General features: G+C 48.9%; 1 protein-coding gene across 16 annotated transcripts in view; it reads left to right on the top strand.

Moving 5' to 3' along the window:
* The window catches only part of SMUG1 (single-strand-selective monofunctional uracil-DNA glycosylase 1), a 28,424-nt gene extending 15,781 nt beyond the window's left edge, over positions 1-12,643 (top strand). Inside the window, exons 1-5 of one of the 16 annotated variants that reach the window (XM_011992614.1) lie at positions 4,116-4,161; positions 4,504-4,587; positions 9,037-9,340; positions 10,374-10,493; positions 11,348-11,542. In XM_011992614.1, the coding sequence (XP_011848004.1) occupies positions 9,056-9,340; positions 10,374-10,493; positions 11,348-11,476 (534 nt within the window). In that variant the 5' untranslated portion in view covers positions 4,116-4,161; positions 4,504-4,587; positions 9,037-9,055 and the 3' untranslated portion in view covers positions 11,477-11,542. Of the gene's footprint in view, positions 1-4,113; positions 4,391-4,503; positions 4,588-5,134; positions 5,221-5,748; positions 6,002-6,031; positions 6,151-9,036; positions 9,341-10,373 lie in introns of those variants that run through there. The other 15 variants (XM_011992616.1, XM_011992612.1, XM_011992611.1 and 12 more) reach the window with 15 other exon arrangements.
* The last annotated feature ends 2,497 nt before the right edge of the window (positions 12,644-15,140 follow it).

Raw genomic sequence — 15,140 nt, 5'->3', positions numbered from 1 at the left:
AAAAAAAAAAAAAAAGACACAAATGGATAAACTCACAGCCTATGGTGGTACGCACTTGTAGTCCCGGCTACTGGAGAGGCTGAGGCGGGAAGATTGCTTGAGCCGGGGAGGTCGAGAGTGCAGAGTGCAGTGAGCCATGATCATGCCACTGCACTCCAGAGTGAAACCCTGTCTAAAAAAAAAAAAAAAGACACAAATGGATAAACTCACAGCCTAGCTCCTCTGGCTGTGGGCCCTGCAGATAGTTTTCTCCCCTTGTGAGTCCCCCTCCTCACTAGGCTGAGGAAAAGACATGGAGTGTTAAGTCCCCACAGAGGGAATGGGGACGTTTAGGGAATCTGATCAAGCCTGGAGACTTTCGTGCGTGTGCCAAGGACATGTCCTTGGGATGCAGTGGCCCTTGCTTAACTAACACATCAAGGAGCCCTTTTCCCTTCCCCAAATCAGGGCACTTTAAAGGGCCTGTTAATGCTTCTTCCATAATGCATTTCCTTCCCACATCTTTATTTCAGGCTCTTTCTTGCTGTGACCTCCTTATCCCAACTCCTGCTGACCTTGGAGACCTGAAGAGTTACTTTCCTTACAATCCTGAACTTCCAACTCCAAACCTAACCCTGCATGCAGGTCACTGTCTTTGTGGAAATCTACAGGGTAAGCTCCCCAGTCTTGTCCACCATGCTTGTGTGTCTGATAGGGCTTCATGGCCTGGATCTTGGCTACTCAGACTAGCATCTGCCTGAGACCCTGGCAGTGCAACAGCAATAACTACCCTTTGTGGAGCCCAAATTCCATATTAAGCACTTAATGTAATTAAGTCATTTAATCATCACAAAAGAAGATAGAGATTACAATGATTATCCCATTTTACAACTGAGATAACTGAGGCACAGAGAAATTAAGTAGCATGCCCAAGGTCACCATGAGTAAGTGGCACAGCTTGGATTCAAATCCAGCAGTCTGATTCCAGAGCCCACAGTCCTGAGGCCTCTGCTATGCTGCCTTCACTCTCCCATGCTCTTGTGATGTTTGTTGGGCTAATCCAGACAGGGCCCAGTGTAGTGAAAGTGGGGAAGGTGGCTACACTGACAGTTAAACACCAGATCCCCCTTTGGGGCTCCCCAGGTCAGAGACAGTGAGTGAGAGTTGAGCAGGGTGACACTCCGTATCTAGGAAGGGGGAAACATGGCCTTCACCTTCTCCAGTTCCGGACCTTTGTTTTCTGCAGTGGGAGGCCCTGCAGCTAGACAGCCCTTCCCCGTTGAGAAGAGGGGAGGCAAGGGAAAGGCTGAAAGATCCGCCTAGAAGCCCAAGTGAGCAGAGTCGGAGCTAGGACCCGAAGAGGCCGATAGATGGCGCTCATGGCCCAACACAGCTCCAGCAGCCCAAGGAAATCTAAGGAAAACAAGTGAGCAGGTTAACCCCTTCCCTCCTGGGCTCAGAACAGAGTTGCTGGCTGGTGGGTATGCAGGGAGCACTGCCCCAGGCCCGGTGCCTCAACTCTCTAGGCTCTTACCCAGGCGATAATCTGGGTCATCTTCTGTTCCTGCCCAACAAGGCTTTACCCATAAATCATGGTCAGCAGCCTCCTGAAGACTTCCCAGAAGACATGAAGACTAATAAATGGAAGACACTGGTTGGGAGAGCTGCACCCAAGCCCATGTTTCATCTCTTGGGCTCTATCTCTTGAAAGCCTCAGGGTCTCTGTTTCTAAGCACCCCTACTTCAGGAGAGCGCCTCACCTCCATCTTTCCTGGGAGTGACTCACTGGGTGGGGAGGAATAGCATGCATGGACTACAGACAGAGAACGCCCCAGGCCCCTCTGGCATTAGCTATAGGGACTCACTGTGGGCTGCCTAAGCCTCAGTTTCTCCTTATATCTGGACTTCCTATCTCTGGGTTCCCTGGGGTGGATGGGCTTATAGGGAAAGAAACAGTTATTCAAGTCTTCTAGGAAGTTGAAATCGGGTGGAGGTCCTGGGGGATTTCTGCTTGCCTGTTACTCATTTCACTCATTACTGTTCTGCCAGAAGCTGACTTTGAATGTGGAGGGGTTGCAAGATGACAAACTAGAACAGAAGTGCTGGGCACGCAAACGACAGAGGGGTCAGGGGTGGGCAGGAGGGTTGTCCAAGGGATGGTGGAGATCCTGGAATTTTTAAGCAACGGGATGACACCACAATGAGGTCCCCTCACTTTATTTTTGGTCAGAAACACAGAAATACATAGATACACAGAGATGGGGGAACTTTTTCTAGAAGCTCAGATCCTCTTATTCCAGTCATTCTAGAGTAAGAAGCAGAAACAGGGAGATGTTCACAGAGGGAGAGAGAGACACACAGATACAGTGAGAAAGCTACACAAGAGACTAGAAATAGAGACAAATTTACATAAGTAGAGAGGGGCAAATAACATAGGCAGAGAGAGACATAGACAGGGAGAGGATCTGGTAAAAATTAAAGCTCAGAAAATTAGGGGCTTCATGAGGTGGATGATTAATTCCATTTCCAAAGTCTTGCAAGGGTCAGGGTAGTTTCTCACCCTTGATGTCAGAAGGTCACTGCTCACAGCTCCCTGAAGCTCCTACGGCACCCATTAAGTTTTTGTTGATAGGAGATCAGACAAGTCCTGGGAAGGGGGTAGCATCCTTTTTCTCTCACTTCTTCCTGTTCTGGGGTTTATAGTTCTCCTTCTCTACCACTCACAGGGAGACCTTGCTTCTGTGATTAGAGCCTTGGCTGTGCTAAGGTGTGTGGAGAGTGTGGGGTGGAAGGAATATAGAAGATAACTAACCTTAGGGGGTTCCCAGTCTAATGAAAGTTTTAGAGTCAGGACACAGAACCAGACCCAGACAGAGCATAAGAACAAAACTAGGAATAGGACAGATTTGGATATAGATATTGGGATGGGGGAATGGGGGGGAATGGGAGGGGAATGGGGGGGAATGGACTGTTAGGTGCAGCCATGGGATTAGGATTGATCACTCTTCCTAGAAAGTCCAAATACTTTGGACAAAGTATTTGAGGGAGAAGATTTGGAAGGAAGAGTGGTAGCTAACTTTATGTGTCTACTTGAGTGGGCTAAGGGACACCCAGATAGCCAGAAAAACATTATTTCTGGATATGTCTGTGGAGTGTTTCTGGAAGAGATTCGCATTTGAATTGGTAGACTGAGTTAAGAAGATCACCCTCATTGATGTGGGTGGGAACCATTCAATCCCTTGGGGACCCAGTAGAACAAAAGGGTGAAAGAAGGCAAATTCTCTTTCTTGGTGAGCTGGGACATCTATTTTACCTGCCTTTGGACATCATTGGAGTTCCTGGTTCTTCGTCCTTCATGCTCTGGGACTTAGCAGTGAGCCCCCTCCCCTGCTTTGGACTTTCCTGAATTATACCACCTGTTTTTCTGGTTCTTCAGTTTATAGACAGCAGAGCAGGAGACTGTGGGACTTCATGGCTTCCACAATCCTGTGAGCCAATTCTTGGAGTAAATCTCCTCATACAGATAGATATCCTGTTAGTTCTGTTTCTCTGGAAAACTCTTGGCTAATACTGAGGTTATAGGGTTGGGCAGATGGCAAGACAGAGAAAGAAGTCAAAATGGTGACACTCTGGAGATGGGCTTGGACAGTAATGGGGGATGCTCCTTGCTAAAGAGTTGTTAGGAGCTACCAGAAATGTCTTCGTGGATGTTCTATATACAGTAATGGCAGGCTGCAGAGGAGAGGTCTCTGATACCCAGGGTGGCAGGGGGCCTAGAAATGGTCTTTAGGTATTGTTAATACCTCAAGTGGATGAGGGATTGGGGATGGTTGAAGCATCCTGATTTGTAATCCCTTTGGGAAAAATGTGAATGAACTTTTGGAAGGGCGATGCCCTTTAGGGATAGAACTCAGGATTTCCTAGGTACTTACACAGGCTCTGACCTTTCGCTTCTCAAGACTTCCTGATTTAACTCTGATGGAAAGATTAAACTACAATTCCCAGCGATGTTTAGAGCTAATTTAGCGCGCCTTCCGGGATTGAGCATTTCCGGCGGAAGTGGCCGCGGGCACGCCAATCTCCTTCCCTAAACAATGTAGACTACGACTCCCACTGTCCTTAGCCCCGGGGGTTGGGTTTGCGGGGGAAAGGAACCGGAAACGAGATGGGGAGCTGGACCAGGTGAGGAAGTAGAGGGCTGGGAACCTCGGACTGTGGGGGAAAGTTGAGGACTCCCAGGGTCGTCGGGGCTGAGCCGAGAGGGTAGTCAGGATTTCTATGTTTTGGGGTCCGTCTCTCCGTATGGGGTTAGACTCGGTGCAGGGAGAGCCCAGCCTATGAACCGCCTGGGAGGTCTGCAGGATCAAGGCTTTCCTGTCGTCCAGAGCCAGCGGGCGCCCCCGGAGGTTTTGTATGGTGCCTTAGTAGTCGGCCCCTTCGAACCAGATGAAATGGTCTTTTTGAATTTATGCTTTATTATTAGTTATTTATTTTTCCGAGACGGAGTCTTGCTCTGTCTTCCAGGCTGGAGTGCAATGGCGCGATCTCGGCTCGCATTGCAACCTCCGGCTCCCGGGTTCAAGCGATTCTCCTGCCTCAGCCTCCTGAGTAGCTGGAATTACAGGCGCGCGCCACCATGCCTGGCTAATTTTTGTATTTTTAGTAGAGACGGGGTTTCACCATGTTGGTTAGGCTGGTCTCGAACTCTTGACCTCGTGATCCGCCCGCCTGGGCCTCCCAAAGTGCTGGGATTACAGGCGTGAGCCACCGCGCCCAGCCTATGCTTTATTATTATTATTTAGTTTAAGGGTATTTCTTATTGTCCCTTGGACTCCGCTCCAAGGGACAGGGGAGTGCATATGTGTCTTGGATTCCTTCCTCACTTCCCGGATTTGATGTCAGAGAAGTCTGACATCAGTCTGAAGTCTGGCCTTGGTGGTCAGCCTTATCGCTGGGTCCAACTCCACTGCCTTTGTGCTTAATGTAATATGACACTGTATTTTATAAAATGTCTACATTTCTTAAGCCTCTGGCTCTTGGGGCGACTTTGGGTAGAACTTACAGGTTCTTTCTTTGAATTCTTCTAGTGTTTTGTTCCGGGTTTTAAAGCTCACATCACACTGTATTACAGTTAGTTGTTTATCTGCCCTCACAGCAGTTTATGAGCTTACGGAAAGCCTGGCTACATTTTACTTATTTTGGATTTCTTCCTCACCAAGAGACTGCTGTAGTGCCTGTCATGTAAGAGACTCATAAGTATTGAAAAAAATAAGTGAGTTAACAGGTGGTAGGCTGGATGGAATATGTGATTTTCATAGAGAAGAGAGTTAAATGAGTTGCTCAAGAGAACCTTCTTAGAGATGAAACAGGAGTAGAATTCAAATCAATTGCCTTCCAGCCTGTGGTTCTTGCTATGAGATCAGGCTTTGAAGTTATGGAACAATGAAAGTAGTGTCTTGTCACTCTTTTCCCCAGCCTTTCTGTTTCCAACACAGGTGTCTAAACGTCAAAGGTAGGCTCAAGACTTCTCTTGAGATTCTAGAGCTAGAGCAGCTAATCTGCTAATGTTGGTATTGCATGGGGAGATGCAAAGCAAGGTCCTCTGAAACACTGGCGTTCTCCACAGCACCCTTCTCAGCTTTTGTATGAGCCCAGTTTGTCCTGGGTAGCCACCTGGACAACCGATCAGTTAAAAACTACTGAGATCAGTCAGGGAAGGACTTCTTAAGTTGGGCCTCTGATTTTTTTTTTCTTTCCCACTTCCTCTAGGCTAGGGTGAGAAAAGAGGTTTATCAAGCTGTTGTGTCAACCTTGAGTTCTCATCTTGGAGAAGAGGTCACAGATGACCCAGGCAGAAAGTTGAGAAGAAGGAATGACAATGGTTCTTGTCGCATGGGAGACGCAGATATGATGGCCACAGACCCAGGGCCTGGAAAACAAGCAGAGTGCAGAGTGGGCAGCTGAGCCTTGAGTGAACTCAGGATATAGAAGTGGAGAGGGATCCATCAGGAGTGCCTCCTTGGTAAAAGGTGTTTATTTTTATTTTTTAGAGATGGGGTCTCACTATGTCAGCCAGGCTGGTCTTGAACTCCTGGCCTCAAGCAGTTCTTCTGCCTTGGCCTCCCAAAGTGCTGGGATTACAGGCATGAGCCACTGTGCCCGGCATAGAAGGTAGTTTTAAACAAAAGTGAAAAAGAAGATGGACATTGCTGAGCAGGTGTTTGTTGAGTGCCTAATAAGGGCCAGGACCTTGGGCTTATGGAGGGAGATTGAACAGGGCCTGGCTCTTGATCTGCCCAAGTTTAGCTGGGGAGGCAAAAGGAATTCATTAAGACGATGGTAACCATGGTGCTACACAGTGGTTCTCAGCCTTCACCAACCATCAGAATCACCCTGGGAAGCTTGTCTAAAATACAGATTCCCAGGCTGGGCACGGTAACTCACGTTTGTAATCCCAGCACTTTGGGAGGCTGAGGTGGGCAGATCACGAGGTCAGGAGTTCGAGACCAACCTGACCAACATGGTGAAACCCAGTCTCTACTTAAAATATGAAAATTAGCTGGGTGTGGTGGCACGCGCCTGTAATCCCAGTACCCAGGAGGCTGAGGTGGGAGAATCACTTGAACCTGGGAGGCAGAGGCTGCAGTGAGCTGAGGTCACGCCACTGCACTCCAGCCTGGGTGACAGAGTGAGACTGTCTCAAAACAAAACACAGATTCCCAGGCCTTACACGGGACCTACTTGTGTTGGGGGTGGGGGTGGGACACTATGGCAAATACTGCACTGTTCTGAGGAGGGAAGACTTTATCAAAGGGATGGTTTGAGCTGCATTTTGAAGGATGGGAGTGATTTGGATATGTGGGCAGGTTGGGGAATCACAGTCCTAGTTGACTGGATGACTGTTGGATGATGTCCTGGTTGACTTCAGGAGTGTATTTAGTTGGATTGTAGAAATGGTGTATGCAAAGTTTTGGGAGCCGAGGTAGGAAAGGCATTTTGAAAATGTAAGTAGAATGGTCAGGTTGGAACACTGGGTTTGAATGGGAGTGGAGCGAAGGAATGGCCTTTGCAGTTTACGAAGCTTGCTGTCTCCTCTCCTTCCACCCCTGCCCCTCCCTTCTCCTTCCTCCCACCTGCTTTCTCTCTTCCCTTTCTTCTTCCTCTCCCATTTCTTCCTTTTCTCTCTTCACCTAAACATAACATCTCATTCTATCCTTATGTCTGTTTGTTTGTTTTGAGACAGAGTCTCCCTCTGTAGCCCAGGCTGGAGTGCAGTGTCATGATCTCGACTCACTGCAACCTCTGCCTCCCAGGTTTTGGTTCAAGCAATTCTCCTGCCTCAGCCTCCCGAGTAGCTGGAATTACAGGCATGTGCCACCATGCCCAGCTAATTTTTGTATTTTTAGTAGAGACGGGGTTTCACCATGTTGGCCAGGTTGATTTTGAACTCCTGACCTCGTGATTCACCTGCCTCAGCCTCCCAAAGTGCTGGGATTACAGGCGTGAGCTGCTGCACCTGGCAAATTTTTTTTTTTTTTTTTTGAGACAGAGTCTTGCTCTTTTGCCCAGGCTTGAGTGCAGTGGCGCGATCTCGGCTCACTGCAACCTCCACCTCCCGGGTTCAAGCAATTCTCCGTGCCTCAGCTTTCTGAGTAGCTGGGATAACAGGCGCCCACCACAATGCCCAGCTATTTTATTTTTTTGAGACAGAGTTTCGCTCTTGTTGCCCAGGCTGGAGTGCAATGGCGCGATCTCGGCTCACTGCAACCTCCACCTTTCGCGTTCAAATGATTCTGCCTCAGCCTCCCAAGCAGCTGGGATTACAAGCGTGCGTGACCAAGCCCGACTAATTTGTATTTTTAGTAGAGGTGGGGTTTCTCCATTTTGGTCAGGCTGGTCTCCAACTCCCGACCTCAGATGATCCACCCACCTCGGCCTCTCAAAGTGCTGGGATTACAGGCGTGAGCCACCTTGCCCGGCACGCCCAGCTAATTTTTGTATTTTTTAGTAGAGATGGGGTTTCTCCATGTTGGACAGGCCGGTTTTGAACTCCTGACCTAAGGTGATCCACCCGCCTTGGCCTCCCAAAGTGCTAGGATTACAGGCATGAGCCACTGTGCCTGGCCTTCCTTATGTCAACATTATTAAGTGGATATTATTATTCTTTGTATTTGAAGGCAGAAACCTGAAGCTCTGGCCATGGTTGCGTAGCTTGTAAGATTCTATGAGGGGTCTGTAATCATCCTACTAGGTATTCCTGAATGTGGGAAAGAAGCCAGGTTGGGGTTAGGGGGTTGTAGAATTGGCAGGGTGGCTGATCAAACCATCTAAGGCAAGATGGTGTGGGTGGTTAAAGCATAGCCTTGAGCCAGAGAGATTGGGCTCAATCAAATCCCAGCTTTATTTCTTACTAACTGCAAGACCTTGGGCAAGTTGCTTAATCTTGCTAAGCCTCAGTGTCCTCACTTATAACAGGGGAGCAGTAATACCCACCTCATGGGATTGTTGTGAGGATCAATGAGGTGTACCTGGCGCAGAGTAATCGCTTACCACCTGGAAGCTATTGTAATTAGCCTTCCCAGGTCTCTGGGCTATGGCTGTGCACTTGCATTTCATTCTTCAGCACCGTGCTTTCCAGAACACAGTTCATTCTGGCTGGGCTTTTCTTTTTTAGGATGACATTAAAGGTGCTGAAAGGATGCCACCAGTAAATGTTTATTGAAAACCTACTATGTGCTCGGCATAGCCCAGGAACTAGTGACTCAGACCTATGCCTGATGGAAAGGAGATTTAGAGTGGGAGATGTTTGGTGGCTGTGGCTTATCCTCACCAGGTGCCATGTGAAGAGGACAGATACTGGAAGTGGGGAGGGAATGGGCCCTTCATTACCGTGAATTGAGATGAGTTCAGTCCTACTTGGTGGTTGGTAGATGACTGACATGGTCTCTTAGGGTCCCTTCTGAGCCCAGGAAATGGTAGTGGGGGCCCTGGCAACCATGGATCCCTCCTACTTTGTGGCTGAGGGATGATGGGGCCTCTGTCCATCTCTTTTCCCAGGTGACAGCGGCATGGCCATATGCCCCAGGCTTTCCTGCTGGGGTCCATCCATGAGCCTGCAGGTGCCCTGATGGAGCCCCAGCCCTGCCCTGGAAGCTTGGCTGAGAGCTTCCTGGAGGAGGAGCTTCGGCTCAGTGCTGAGCTGAGCCAGCTGCAGTTTTCGGAGTCTGTGGGCGTCATCTACAATCCCTTGGAGTATGCATGGGAGCCACATCGCAACTACGTGACTCGCTACTGCCAGGGCCCCAAGGAAGTGCTCTTCCTGGGCATGAACCCTGGACCTTTTGGCATGGCCCAGACTGGGGTAAAGGGTTTGGCTTCCTCAGTGGGTGGAGTGGGGGGCTCTAGGTGGATGCTTGGCTGGGTGTGCTGCGAAGAAAAGGAGCATGTGCATGGCTGTAGATGTGTGTAGGTCCCCTCGCCCCATTCTCTCTCAACACACATACTGGCTCCTGTGGTCTGAGGCCCTCTCCCAGCGTCTCTGCCCGTAATTAACCAAGCACATTAATGGTAGTTTCGTTTTCCCTGTGAGCTGGCCACTAATTGTCTCTGAGAGCCCTTCCTTCCACCAGCCCCATCCTTCCTTTACTGGATCTCCCCTGTCCCTGGAGTGTGGTTGGGGTCAGAAGAGGGACTAGGACTGCTGGGTCCTCAGAAGAGACTGGTTGACAGGGGTGGGTATGTAAGAGATGCAGGGTGTTCTGGGAACCTGGGTTCTGTTTCCTAGCTAAGGCGAGGTTCAAAACAGAGCCTGGCTCCAGTGCCTGCCCGCTTTTCTTTCAGAGCTCAGGATGAGTGACTGCCCCTCAGTGGGGGTGCTTGGCAGTTGGGGGAGGGCAAGAGGCTTCAGGGCAGAAGGCTCAATCGCTTTTATTGACCCCAACTGGGTGATGAAAGGTGATCAATGATGATTGATGGAAATGACAGCCTGAGGCTTGGGACTGGGAGGGCACCCAGAGAGCAGTGATCAGCCTGTCCTTGTGCCTCCTTTAACCCTGGCTGCCTTTCTGTCTCAGGCCATCTGTCTGTCCCCAGTACTAACCATCAAACCCTGTGTAGGGCTAGATATCTCCGTGTAGTCCCTGTACTTGGTCCCAAAGACTATTTGGGCTAGAGGCAAACAGATTCTTCTGGGCCACAGTTCACAATGAAGAAATGGAAAAAGATGGACAGGTTCAAACCATAGGGCCAAGAATCTTGTCTCAGGCCTTTGGTTGAAGGTGGGGTGGGGGGTGCAGGCTGGATTCTCATGGAAGGTATAAAGAAGTCAGTCGGTCCAGAGCCCGGGCCTCAGGTCTCCAGTTTGAAGCCTTTCATGTCTCTCTCCTTCCTCGCAGGTGCCCTTTGGGGAAGTAAGCATGGTCCGGGACTGGTTGGGCATTGGGGGGCCTGTGCTGACCCCTCCCCAAGAGCATCCTAAACGACCAGTGCTGGGACTGGAGTGTCCACAGTCAGAAGTGAGTGGTGCCCGATTCTGGGGCTTTTTCCGGAACCTCTGTGGACAGCCTGAGGTCTTCTTCCATCACTGTTTTGTCCACAATCTATGCCCTCTGCTTTTCCTGGCTCCCAGCGGGCGCAACCTCACCCCTGCTGAGCTGCCTCCCAAGCAGCGAGAACAGCTTCTTCGGATCTGTGATGCAGCCCTCTGCCGGCAGGTGCAGCTGCTGGGGGTGCGGCTGGTGGTGGGAGTTGGGCGACTGGCAGAGCAGCGGGCACGACGGGCTCTGGCAGGCCTGATGCCAGAGGTCCAGGTGGAGGGGCTCCTGCGTCTCTCTCCCCGTAACCCACAGGCCAACAAGGGCTGGGAGGCAGCGGCCAAGGAAAGATTGAAAGAGCTGGGGCTGCTGCCACTGCTGTTGAAATGAGTGCCCCTGGGGCCTTGTATGGGACATGTTCAAGACCTCGAAGTCATTCTTGGCCAAACAGGTGACAACACATCTCCTGGACTGGAGCAAAAGGTCCTTCTGTGCTCCCTGGTCGCTGGGAAATGTATTCTTTGATCTGTTGAACTGTCTTCCAACCTGCCATGGCAGTTTTGACACTACTCCTGTTTGCCCTCCTGATTCCTGCTTTCTTTACCTTTGAACATTGCCCCTTTCAGGGGACCCCACTTTGTAGGGAATCCGCAGAAGGTGTGCTTTTGCACTTGCAGACTGCTCTACCTCAGTGTTTCCTCGGGAGACTATTCAGCTGAGAGTGCCCTAGACAGTAACTTCCAAGGTCACATTTACTATTTCCATGGAAGTACCTTGCCAGGACACCTACCTATCCTTATAGAACAGCTACCTTCAGCTTACCCCTTTCCTCACAGGGACCAAGACAAAGCATGGGACATGAAATTAAGAGTGAACTTCTTGTGGGAAGCTGCAGCTGGATCAGAGGAAAAATCCAGTGTGGCAGAGTGAAAGTCAGAAGACCTGGCTTTTCATCCCAGCTTTGAGACTTGGAACTTTTTGATGGACAAATTGATAAACCACTTTAAGCCTCAGGGTCCTCATGTGTAAAATGGGGATGCCTACCTTATGGGGTTGGTATGAGGATTAACTGAGATAACACTTGGAAGTGCCTTGCATGGGCCTGGCATGTGGGTGCTTATTACGTAGTCTTCTTGCTTTCTTGCCTCTGGGTTGGGGATTCACAGCACTGCACTACAAGGGTAGCCCCTCTCCATTCTGGATACCTTGCTAGGGGAGAGTCTGTTCTTCTACCTGTGGCCAGGGTGAGGGGAGAATTCTTGCCTTGTCAGAGATGGATCAATGACTATGAAAAACCTAGCCTGTGATTTTTTTTTCACTCTAAGCATTAAAAGCTCCTAAAGCCTTTTGTCTCGTTACTTTCTTCCCCCTCTTGCATGCTAGAGGGGGAAGATAGTCATTTAGATTTCCCCCCTCTTACCTCTTCATTGTTGGCAAGGGGTTCTCTTGGGTAGCTGGGAGAAGGATGTAGTAGATCTCTCTCTCTTTTTTTTTTTTTTGAGATGGAATCTCATTCTATTGTCCAGGCTGGAGTGCAGTGGTGTGATCTCAGCTCACTGCAACATCTGCCTTCCGGGTTCAAGTGATTCTCTTGCCTCAGCCTCCTGAGTAGCTGGAATTACAGGCATGCGCCACCACACCTGGCTAATTTTTGTATTTTTAGTAAAGACAGGGTTTCACCATGCTGGCTAGGCTGGTCTCAAACTCCTGACTTCAAGTGATCCACCTGCCTTGGCCTCCCAAAGGGCTGGTGCCTGGCTGGATTTGGTAGATCTCTAATTGCCTTACCAAACCTGCAGGGTCTCTGTTAAGTGTCTGTTGGGATCTTATATGATACCGTGGACACTGCGAGAAACAGATGATGGGGCAGATGGGAACCTGGGATCCAGCTCATTTTTTATGTCTGCTGAATGGTTGATTGGGTGCCCCTTTGTTTGGTAAGGGCTGGGAAAGTGAACCAAGTTGGAAGCAGAGCAGGTCTTGAGACCACCTTAATGAGGAACACATGGTCTACTTCCCATCTCCTGGGACACAGGTAATTTCCAGCTTCCAAAATTAATAAGATTTTTCATATAAATCCTCCCCTACTTCATTGTATAATAAATAATTTGGCCTTTGTCTTCAGTTCCTGAGAAGAAGACCCTAAATTCTTAGAATTTCCCAAGTGATAGGAGTATCTTTGTTTTTCGTGGCGGGTCCCTGAAACTACACCTGAATTTATGTTGAGATTTGACCTTAGGCCACACCTAATTTTATATTGAAATTTGATCTCAGACCACACCTGAGTTTATGGTAAGATCTGACTGAGGATAGAGGCTGACCATGCCAGAATGACCAACCATACAGTTATAGGGCTGGGACTTTGAGCTGGATGATATCAGTTTGATCCCCAGGGAGGGGAGAGGGGCTAGAGATTGAGTTCCGCCACATGCCCATGATTTTAACCACATTATACCTATGGTAAAACTCTATATATAAAAACTTCTGATACTGAGGTTTTGGTCAGCTTCCTGGCTGGTGAACACATGGATGTGCTGAGGGATGTGCAGGGGTGTCCTGTTTCTATGAGCAGAGGGCACACATCTGTGCCTGGACACTCCTGGACTCTACCATATATTTGTCTTCATTTGGCTGGTTCTGATTTGTATCTATTGTGATAGAATTATAATCATAAGTATAGCATTTTCCTGAGTTCTGTGAGTCATTCTAGGAAATTCTGCAACCTCAGGGTGGTGGGGGATGGGTTGTGGAAACTCCTGAATTTATAGCCAGTTGGTCAGAAGTGCAGGTGGTCTGGGGATCCTTGAGCTTGTAGCTGACATCTGAAGTGAGAGCAGTCTTGTTGGGGACTATGCCCTTAAACCCATAGGGTATGCACTAACTTCCTGTAGTTAGCGTCAGAGTTGCATTACAGTATTGAACCTCCACAGGCCGTAGACTCCTTTCCTTCTGTTTTTTTTGGTCAGTGCTATGTAGTGAGTGTCCCATGTTGCAGAGCACTGGATTAGGTACTGTGGAATAACTGCACAGAGATAGAAGCCATCATTTCATTATATATTAAGCTGAGATAATCAAGGAAAGCTCTCTGGAGGAGGCGGCATTTCAGGTAGCCTTAAGACTGGGAAAGTTTTGGATAACTTAGAGAACAGCATTGTTATGTTCAAGGGGTGGCAAGTTGTATTAGGGTCTAGAGAGACAGAACTAATGATACATGTATGTATGAAAAAGAGTTTATTAATGATTGACTCACCCAGGGTGAAGTCCTACAGTAGGCCGTCTGCAAGTTGAGGAGCAAGGAAGTCAGTAGTGGCTCAGTCCAAGTCCCAAATCCTCAAAAGGAGATAAGCTGACAGTGCAGCCTTCTGTCTGTGGCCTAAGGCCCAAGAGCCCCTGGCAAACTACTGGTATAAGTCCAAGAGTCCAAAAGCTGAAGAACTTAGATCTAATGTGTGAGGGCAGGAAGCATCCAGCATGGGAGAAAGATGAGGGCTGGAAGACTCAGCAAGTCAGCTTCTTTCACCTTTTTTCTGCCCGCTTTTTCTAGCCGCCTTAGCAGCCAATTGGATGGTGTCCACCCACATTCTGGGTGGGTTTTTCTGTGGGTGGGTCTTCCTCTCCCAGTCTACTAACTCAAATGTTAATCTCTTCTGGCAACACCCAGAAACACCCAGAAACAATACTTTGCATCCTTTAATCAGGTTGACACTTAATATTAACTAACATACAAGTAGATTCCTATTGGCTTGGCCCAGTTGGGAGAAAAAGACGAAGAGGTAGATTGAAGCTAGCTTGTGAAGGGCCTTGGGTGCTAGAATAATCTTTGAGAATTTAAAGTGTAGTGGGGGAAGTGAGATACACAGAACACACACACTGAAAATACCCAACGATAGGTAGAAACCCATAGAAGGAGATGAAGGGGCAAACCATGTAGGAGGCAGTGTGGGTGCAGTGGGGAAACGGATGGGAAGGGAGGGGATGAGTCTATAGGGAGGACATCTGGGGTATAGCAGGTCTGGTTGAAAGCCTAGAGTTGGGGTCTCTAGGTGATGAGATAGTGGGATAGGATTGGGTAGTACACAGAGGCACTTGAACAGTAGTGACCAGAATGACTTGAAGGCCTGGGTATGGCATAGTCACTGCTGGGTCTGGGTCCTTGTGGGGCTGTTGCTTTCAATTCCTGGGGTGCATCTTGTGGGAGAGGTTGATGAAGGTCCTGGGCCTGCCTTTTCCTGAGGGCACTATATTCTGCTGCTAGGGCTGCCATAACAAAACTACCACAGACTGGGTGGCTTAAAACAACAGAAATTTCTTTTCTCACAGTTCTGGAGCTTGTAAGTCCAGGATCAAGATGATTTGATCTTTCCTGAGGCCTCTCCTTAGCTTGCAGATTGCTGCCTTCTTGCTGTGTCCTCCCATAGCCTTTTCTGAGCATGTACCTCCCTGGTGTTTCTCTTCTTAGAAGGACACCAGTCATACCGGATGAGCCCCCTCCTTATTACCCAATTTAACCTTAGGTGCCTGTTTAAAGGCCCTATATCCAAATATAGTCGTACTGGGGCTTCAACATACAGATTGGGCGGGGCCAGGGGCATAATTCAGTCTATAACAGGCACACAAAGACATGTCACT

Source organism: Mandrillus leucophaeus, unplaced genomic scaffold, assembly GCF_000951045.1.
Source record: "Mandrillus leucophaeus isolate KB7577 unplaced genomic scaffold, Mleu.le_1.0 Scaffold414, whole genome shotgun sequence".
Taxonomy (NCBI): domain Eukaryota; kingdom Metazoa; phylum Chordata; class Mammalia; order Primates; family Cercopithecidae; genus Mandrillus; species Mandrillus leucophaeus.
This window is presented reverse-complemented; position numbering and strand designations above follow the sequence as displayed.